The sequence below is a fragment of the Channa argus genome, chromosome 4 (genome assembly GCF_033026475.1).
Source record: "Channa argus isolate prfri chromosome 4, Channa argus male v1.0, whole genome shotgun sequence".
Classification (NCBI taxonomy): Eukaryota; Metazoa; Chordata; class Actinopteri; order Anabantiformes; family Channidae; genus Channa; species Channa argus.
The window spans coordinates 12,773,311-12,782,143 of NC_090200.1; the positions used below are offsets into that span (position 1 = coordinate 12,773,311).

An 8,833-nucleotide genomic window follows, 5' to 3' on the forward strand; every position below is an offset into this window, starting at 1 on the left:
CATATACTATTAATTAAATGCTGTTCTTTTCTGTTGATGCTCACCACTGGTCTCTGTGTTATTAGATGAGCCTGCTGTTTGACAACAATGGCACAGTGTTCTTTGCAATGTTCATGGCAGTATGGGGTGAGTTACCAATCCCTACTTCATTCTTGAATTGATGGAAACTGTGATGTATTTTCAATATTCAGAGGCTTAATACAAAGCATTTATTACCCCCATTAAAACCAATACAGTTGTCATGTTTGATAAAATAAAAACAATAATCAGGGTGCTCTGACACAGTAACTCTTCTTAAGTACTGTTGTGCATTTACGTAAATGTGAACAACTTGTACAGACAAATCTTTTTTTTCTGCTTTAAATATATTTATCCAACTGCCTGGATGTTTTAATGATTGCTGAGACAGACACTGCCAAGGAGATACCACATCAGTTAGAGAACCTACTCCTCTTGGCTACTTACATCTGAATCAGATTGGGCCATCTGGCCGTGGGGGTGGTCGAGCAGTCATCTATAAGAACACATTTAAATGCTCAATTACTTTGTTATTCAGTTTTTCCTCTATTGGGCATCTCTGTATTTAGTGTTTTTTTTTTTAATGCTTGCATTTAATTTCAATTTCATACTGTATTACTTGTTGAATAAAGGACTTAAAAAATTATGATTTTCTTCAGTAAAATTTATCAGCACAACTGCGGGAAAGTGTGCAAGGGTTAGATGAGTTAAAGAAAGAGAATGTATAAAGAACAGAAAAGTGAAACATGTCACTGTATTTCAATCAGAATATGTTAATAAGTCTTTATTAACTCATACTATATAAATCCTTCTCTTGCACAGCAACACTGTTTTTGGCATTTTGGAAGAGACATCGAGCTTCATATGTGTGTGAATGGAAAGTGTCTGACTGGTGTGAAGAGGAGGTACAGTGTAATCAGCTTTGCTCGTTATATCCCATTTTAGTAACAACAGATCAGTGCTTGATTTGTGATTCTGTTAAAATCACTTACAGGAGGAACTGATCCTGGAAATTGTGAACAATGCAAACTGTAAACCCAGGAAACATAAGCACTCCTATCTGCGGAGCACTTTGGTTTTAATCTGTGTCACAGTTATGGTGGGTATTCGCTTTTCAAGAGCTGATACAGTACAATGTCTAAATCTTTATGTTAATTAGGCATGAAGTGAGAATTAGGTTACAAGGTTCATGTTGGACTTTCCGAATCATCATTAGGATGTCTGCAGCTGGCACAGAATGCTGCAGCATGTTTTCTAACAAAATCTCCAAAGCATGAACATATTACCCCGGTTTTATCTTCTCTGTACCAGTCAAATCCAAGGTCGATTTTTTTTTTTTTTAAGGCACTGACAGGTCTTGCTCCACCTTATTTATCCGAACTCCTAAAGCCATGTGGAGCAGAGCCTACTGGCAGTGTCTCGCACCAGATACAAGAGATGGGGTGACCATGCTTTCTCTATAGTAGCTCCTACTCTCTGGAACAATCTTCCCCTACAACTGGGTCTGGCCCCAGATTTAATGTCTTTTAAATCAGAACTCAAAACACACCTTTTTAAGCAGGCGTTTCATTTAGTGGAGCTGCAAGACACCATATTTATTTATCTATTTATGCATTTCTATTCATTGATTGGCTTGTGTTTTCTTTCTGTCAGATACTGGTGATCATTGGCTTGACCCATGTCTTGGTGGTCTTCAGGGTGATTACAGCAGTGCTGCTGGCTAATGGACAGTGGGAGTTTCTGAGCAACTATTCCACCAGCGCAGCAATGATGCTGGGGGCCGTTTTGCATTACATCATCATCACTGTCATGACACGGGTACACAGTTCTCTAAATTTACGGCATCTCTGTCTTTTTAGTAGTATTCTCTTTGACTCTGACCATGTCTTTGTTTTGCAGGTTAACAGGATTGTAGCCATGAAGCTCTGTGAATTAGGTCTGTTTATGTTTTCTGTTCATCTTCCTATTTTTACATAGTAGCAAAACCATATATTAGCTCTACAAATCCCATAATATACTTACAGTATGATTTAATTTGAAATATGATGTGTTTCAGGGTTAGAAAATGTGAAATGAACAATTGTTTGAATAATGGGTAGCAGTTGTCATCTGGTGGGCAGGGAGAACAGGCAAGCAAATCCAGGAGAGCTGCAGCAGGAAGTAAGGTAATCAGAGAGGGCGCTGGTTTGACAAACAGATAACAGACAGGAACCTGGCAGCAGATTTAGGAAGGCAGCTTAACAGCATGATTGACAAGGACAAAATAGACTGAAAGCTCTACTATTCAGTGGGCCAAATCCAAAGCTACAGATTCAGACTGTAACACAATTTGCAAATGGTTTTGTCAAGGAGTTTGGCTCTTTAAACGATTTATTTAAGCCCATTTTACACATTTAGTCTTGTGCGCAGATTACCTACAGAAAATGTTTTGTCTGTTAGTCGAGTGGTTAAGATGTGTCTTATATAATTAAAACATCCACGGTTCTGATGGGAGTCCTGACTGCTGGGCTTGTGTTGCATGTTATACCCTTCTGTCTCTCTGCACTGGTTTCCTGTCTTTCCTTACGGTCTACTGTCAAAGTCAGATCATATGAAAAAAACTCCAAATGGAGCTGCCCCTGGCAAATTTATGTATATGTAGCAGCAACTAGAGTCTTTAATATGGTGTAGGAAAGGCCGTGTTCGTGAACAAACAGCAAGCCTGAGGGTTTTTGGGCTATAGGGCTTAGGGTGAACACTACAACTGTGTCTGTGGAAAAAGCGTGTGTGGCCAGAGTGTAGTCAAGTCCAACTGTGATGTGTCCAGTTCACTAGAGTTTCTACACACAGATTTTAGCACTCAAACATCATCAAAAATGTAATATTTAAGGAAAATTGAGAGTAACCAGGGTAATAATATTATCAAGGTAAATTTAATATTCTGTGTAATATGGTTTCTGCAAGGTGTGTGAGATTGTGCCATCCACTGGGCAAATATTGCATCTCAAGCACACTAACACAATGACACGAGTTTGTTTTTACCAGAGGAAACAAGATCATTTGCTGCCACTGAGAAAAGTTTCACCGTCAAGATGTTCACCTTTCAGTTCTTCACTTATTTCTCCTCACTCTTCTATGTGGCCTTTTTTCTTGGGCGGTAAGAACCTGATGATTTATTGACGGTTTATTGATTTTTGTGGGAAATATACCATGTTACCCGTTTGATATCAACATACTAATAATGACTTGTTTTTGTAACGTACATCACAGGATAAATGGCCATCCTGGTGGTTATGTGCGAATTGCAGGGATATGGAGGCTGGAGGAGGTGAGTAAACATACCGTACAGTAGTAACTGTATGTATCCAATTCTTTGAAAAAACATTTTTATATTGTAGCTTTGTTTTTATTTCTTTTTACTCTATTTTTTTGCAGTGTCACCCTAGTGGATGTCTTACAGACCTATTTATCCAAATGGCAATCATTATGGTACTAAAGCAAACTATCAGCAATGTCTTTGAATTTACTGGCCCGTAAGTAGACATTGGGAAACCACATGAACAAATCTAACATTTAGTACAGGCTGATTCAAACTGTCCCCTGGTTGCATTAGCTGGTTCTGCAGGTGGTTTAAAAGGAGACAAACCCAGAGGCTGCAGAGGAAATGTGCCCACTGCTACCTGAAAGATGAGTCAGAGGCCAAATATGGAGCTGAACTGTGTGATAACTGCAAACTTCGAGACTGGCTCAGCAACTATCGCCTCAATGATGTTGATTCCTTTAGCCTGTTCAATGAGTTCCTGGAGATGGGTTTGTACTCTGCAGAATGCTTTAATGTCAAAAGCTTAGACTAGTTTAGACCAATAATATCTTACTGTTCTCTCTCTTCAGTGATCCAGTTCAGCTTCACCACTATATTTGTGGCAGCATTTCCCCTTGCTCCGGTCTTAGCCCTCATTAATAATATTATTGAGATACGATTGGATGCCATTAAAATGGTCACTCTCGAGCGCAGAATGGTTCCCAAGAAAACCAACGATATTGGTGAGGATCACTGATAGACTCATAATTAACCTGTTACCTCTTACTTTGCAGTGTGTCTCTAAAACACATGTACACACGTTTACTCCTCATACCAATGATGTGTTTCTTCAGGGGTGTGGATAGACGTGTTAGAGGCTATTGGTGTCTTAGCTGTCATTGCAAATGGCCTGGTCATTGGTGTATCTTCGGACTTCATCCCTCGACTGGTGTACCAGTACCGCTATGGCCCATGCGCCAATGGCACAGTAACAGATATTGAGTGAGTGTGCATTTTTCTACAAAATATTTATGTTTTGCAATGTTGTGTGCAACACTGTCTTTAAATATTTTTTTCCTTTTGTATTTCTAAAGCTGCATGGCTGGGTACATCAACAACACTCTCTCCTTTGCGCGAATGGATGACACAAATTTGAAAAACGAGTTTTCAATAGATCAGATGAAGACGCCTAGTGGCTTAAACGTCTCTTTTTGCAGGTGTGTTCTAGTTTAGTTATCGTTGTCCTTTAAAGCATGCCAATGCTATGATTCTGACTTTAATGTTGTTAGAAATCAAAAAATGTAATTAATGACATTTTGACTGTTTGACATTATAACAGCAAAATCATAACCTCAGATGTTTAGAATTACTGTATTAGTATTACACTGTTTTCATAAAGGCTGTGTAAAAATGATTGCTTGTCACTACAGCTGCTCTTCACAATCATGAATTGATTGTTAATATGAAAAGAAAACACTGTTAGGCGAGAAAACATCTTTCTTGTCTGTTCTTCTCTACAGTTACAGGGACTACAGGAGCAGTGAGGACTACAGTCTCACCCCACAGTTCTGGCTAATATTAGCTGTGCGCTTTGCATTTGTGATTCTCTTTGAGGTAAATCATTTTGCACATACACAAGCAAAAAGCCACATTCTTCCATTTCTTTTCTTGGAGCAGTTTACAGCAGTCAACAGTAAATGCTCAAAGCCCCAACTTTTCATTTACATTTGCCTCTCTTGTTGCAGCATGTTGTTGTCTTCTGCAAATTTGTGGCTGCCTGGTTTGTACCAAGTGCTCCGATGCAGGTCAAAAATGACAGACTCTTTGACAAACTTCACAGACTAAAAGAGGAACTAAGGTGAGTCTCACACAGTATATGGTCAAACCACGTATCCTAATAAACCATGTGTCTTATGTGGCTGTGTTATTTATAATAATAAATATATTTTTTAAAGTTACTGTTATTTTAATATTTTTAGTTAATTCACTTACCAATATGACAAAAAAAAAGATCAAAATGCGTTCAACGTGGTGCCATTTATAGATTAAATTATGTTACATTTCATATGTGGAGAGAGCACTAGCATAAATTTTATACTGAATCCCTACATCCCTAAAGGAAAGCTGCATGTTTCTTTTAAGTGCTTCTCATTTCTTTTTTTTTACCTGGAAAATGCCTCCCCTGGCCCTACTAGCATTAGAGAACTTGTTTCTCTAATGTCACCAAGGATCAGTTTGAGGAGCCCTTTGTCAAACCCAGGTGTGACTAACAAAAGCACTCATTTGTGGCTTGGCATCGCAGTACTGTACTGAGTCATTATTATGTTATTAGCTCCACCTGTGCTTTTCCTATTCTGACAAGTCAAAATCTCTAAACCTTTAAGTCTTCAATTTCAATCCACATTCTTCCCATTCATATATGGGCCATCTGCAGTGACTTTACCCTCCGAGTTAACACATGCAATGAGTGGAAGCACAATAAGTACAAAATGCAGCCAGTATTGCTCCGTTTGTATCTCTCTGAATACATTTTTGACATATTTATTGTAGTTTGTAACTATAATTATGCTTTCAGAATAAGGTTATGCTAAATAAAACATTTTAAAAAGTCTGGTTTTAACATGCACTTTGCAGTGTTTTGACCACTTTCTTTTAGGACTGATACAGCATCTAACCGTTCCTTGCTTTTATTTCTTCCAGGTCATTTGACGTGTGACAACATTCAGACTCTAAAGAAACAAGTGCTGCACAAGGTGTCCAGACTACTACAGTGTTGAGTCAACTTGAAAGCTATTAATTATCCCTGTGAAGATTTCAGAGAGCCGCTCATCACTCTCTTGTGTTTACAGTTAAATGTTAAGTGCTGGCTATCTGAATTCACATCCATTAAAATGGACTTAGAAGAGTGTACAGAAACTGACATGTCTTTCATGAAATTGTTATTTTAATGCACTGACAGCATTCTGTTGGATCCCTATATTTGTGAGTCGTATGTGATCGTTTTTATTGAATGCCTAAAGTTATACTGCTACTGCAAATACAGTACCAATTGTGTTACAATGTTGCCTTATATCGTAAAAAGCGCTGTGATGATTGTTGCATTATTGCAGATAGAATCTGACAGTGTCAGGGCTAGGAATGTTTTGCATTATTATATTTTATATAGAGAAATAAAGGAAGAAACATTTGTCCTGATTTAAAGTCTAATTTTGCCAGTTAAAACATCTTACATGGGCCATAATTCAGACTGAGGAGATTTGTGCAATATATTTTTATATCTAAGGTACACTATTTCAGAAATAGTATATGTCATTAGGTCATATCGTCTGTTTTTGGCAATTCGGATTTTTACTCTTTGTAATTACATTGAAATGACACATGCTAAATCTTTAAGGCTGAATTTAATATGTATATACATTATTACTTAAATGTTTGTAAACCTTTTTAAAATGACCCTATTTCTGTATAAATATGAAGTAAAATGTGATTGGTTTTCAAGCAAGACTTAAAACTAGTTGTATTTTAAAATGTATAAACCCCAAACTATCCTTTGACTCTGTTTCAAAACGTCTTGGTCCAGAGGCATCAAAACAAAATCATGACACAGCCGACACTGTTTTACAGACATGAGATGCTTCTTATGCTTGAATGCAGTGTTTGTTGCCCCTCAAAAAAACAAAAACAAACGCTTCTTGTTAAAGCCAACAGATTTTTGGTCTCATCCTTCAACAGAACGCTCTTCCAAGTACCTTCTGGTTAATCCACATGGCCTTGAGCAAACTGTAGACAGGCAACAGTTGTCTTTTTGGAGAGTAGTAATTTTCTCCTTGTAGCTCAGCCATCCCCATTTTTGTTTATCAGTGTAGGATTGATACAGTGCATTGGTATTAGCCAAGGCAAGAGGGACCTGAAGTTAGAGATTAAACTGGATAGTACAACATGCCTTTTTTCCTGATCTTTGTTGTTCAGTCATTCCTGGGGAGGGTAACAGTGGTGTTTTATGTTCAACATTTGTACATAATCCATCTGGTAGTTGACTGGTGGAGTCCAAACACTTTGGAAATTCTTTTGTAACCCTTTACACATTTGTGAGCATCACAAGCCCTTCTTCTAATGTCTTCAGAAATCACCTTTGTTTGAGTTACACAATCCCGTGTTTTCAAGATTAGTATTAGATAATGATGATTATTATTATTATTTTTATTTTATTTTTTTTAACATAAAACAGGGTCTCCCAGACCTACACCTGATTGTAGTCCCACTATGTGAAACACCTGACTCCATTTTACCCTTGGAATGGATTGATATTCCAGGAGGTTCACATACTTGCCACACACAAATTAGTGAGATATGATCTTTTTCCTTAGCAAATGAATAAACAAGAACAAGTTTTGGCATGCGTGAGAAATTCTGATCACATTTTAGGTTATACTTATGCAAACGTGTCTGTCACTATAAAGTAGCCTACACTTTGTAAAAGATACTTTATTGATTTAACCACAATTGTTCAGTTTCCAGATAGTTTAAAAAAATATTTATTTTTTAAAAGCCATTACGCTGGTTTTAGCCACTTGAAATGTTACTGGCATCAGACCTAGGGGAAATCTGGACAGGCAACCAGTGACTCACAGGCCTGAGTGCACTGTGGATCAATGAAGGGGAGACAGGAATGAGTGTCTTTCCAACGCCAGCGCTTGTTTATTCGTAAATACTTCATATCCTCATACCCTTTCAGTTACATTATCTCATGACGCAATCTGCAACTCCTATAAAAACAATACAAAAATATTCAAATCAAAACACAGAAAATTCAAACAAAAGTCAAAACTAAAACACAATTCATTAAACAGTGGAAATAAAACCAACATAGGGAAAATAAGTTACAAAACCATAAAAAAGATACTCACTTACTAAAACATAGATAGTTCCCAAAATAATATCAATTCTTAAAAAACTTACAATAACCATATTGACCTGCGGCTGCTACACAAGGTACAACATCCACTGGCGCCATGCGGTGACGTTACTCGGTGTAATGGCGGCAGCTGAATTCTATGTCACACACACGACTGTGTACAAACACGTTCCGCACGGCGTTTCCCTCTTTACGTAAAGCAGCTGGCTGGTCAACACTCAGCCTTTGGAACAGATATTTTCCCTTTACAAAACATTATCGCTGCTCACCCACTAATACAAAGTTACAATGAACAAGGAAAGCTTCTAGGCTTCTGCTCTCTGCTCGTGACGTTAGCAACTACAAGCATCTTAAGACGATACAAATCAGTTTAGTAAGAAATTACAGTATTAAATGTAAAGCTTTGCAGTACCTGTGAAGAGGAGACAGGAATGTGTCACTATCCATCGTATTTATTAGTAAGCAGCACATGCGCTGTAGCTGTAGAGGGACTTGCAGCTAGTGGATCCACAAAGGCACAGCAGCACCATCTACTGACGTAAATACGCTATAGCATCAAGCGTGTCTTTAGTTGTAAAGCTGTAAGTTCAAGATTGTCCCCTCAAAATAGAGGGATGTTT

The 8,833-nt window shown here is 37.8% G+C and overlaps 1 protein-coding gene and 1 long non-coding RNA gene across 5 annotated transcripts in view; one reads left to right on the plus strand and one right to left on the minus strand.

Moving 5' to 3' along the window:
• LOC137125068 (anoctamin-9) overlaps window positions 1-6,486 on the plus strand; it is a 13,788-nt gene extending 7,302 nt beyond the window's left edge. For all 4 annotated transcript variants that reach the window (XM_067499994.1, XM_067499995.1, XM_067499991.1 and 1 more), the window contains exons 12-26: window positions 66-126; window positions 841-923; window positions 1,013-1,117; window positions 1,672-1,836; window positions 1,918-1,954; window positions 3,043-3,154; window positions 3,268-3,325; window positions 3,433-3,530; window positions 3,611-3,807; window positions 3,889-4,041; window positions 4,153-4,300; window positions 4,393-4,515; window positions 4,819-4,912; window positions 5,044-5,156; window positions 5,999-6,486. In XM_067499994.1, coding sequence (XP_067356095.1) covers window positions 66-126; window positions 841-923; window positions 1,013-1,117; window positions 1,672-1,836; window positions 1,918-1,954; window positions 3,043-3,154; window positions 3,268-3,325; window positions 3,433-3,530; window positions 3,611-3,807; window positions 3,889-4,041; window positions 4,153-4,300; window positions 4,393-4,515; window positions 4,819-4,912; window positions 5,044-5,156; window positions 5,999-6,014 — 1,563 coding nt within the window. In that variant the 3' untranslated portion in view covers window positions 6,015-6,486. The remainder of the gene's footprint in view (window positions 1-65; window positions 127-840; window positions 924-1,012; window positions 1,118-1,671; window positions 1,837-1,917; window positions 1,955-3,042; window positions 3,155-3,267; window positions 3,326-3,432; window positions 3,531-3,610; window positions 3,808-3,888; window positions 4,042-4,152; window positions 4,301-4,392; window positions 4,516-4,818; window positions 4,913-5,043; window positions 5,157-5,998) is intronic.
• Window positions 6,487-7,815: 1,329 nt separating this feature from the next.
• Window positions 7,816-8,751, minus strand: LOC137125097 (uncharacterized). Its single transcript, XR_010914085.1, has 3 exons — window positions 8,626-8,751; window positions 8,258-8,436; window positions 7,816-8,064 (listed from the first exon to the last, which is right to left on the minus strand). It is a non-coding gene; the product is annotated as an uncharacterized lncRNA (long non-coding RNA).
• Window positions 8,752-8,833: the final 82 nt, after the last annotated feature.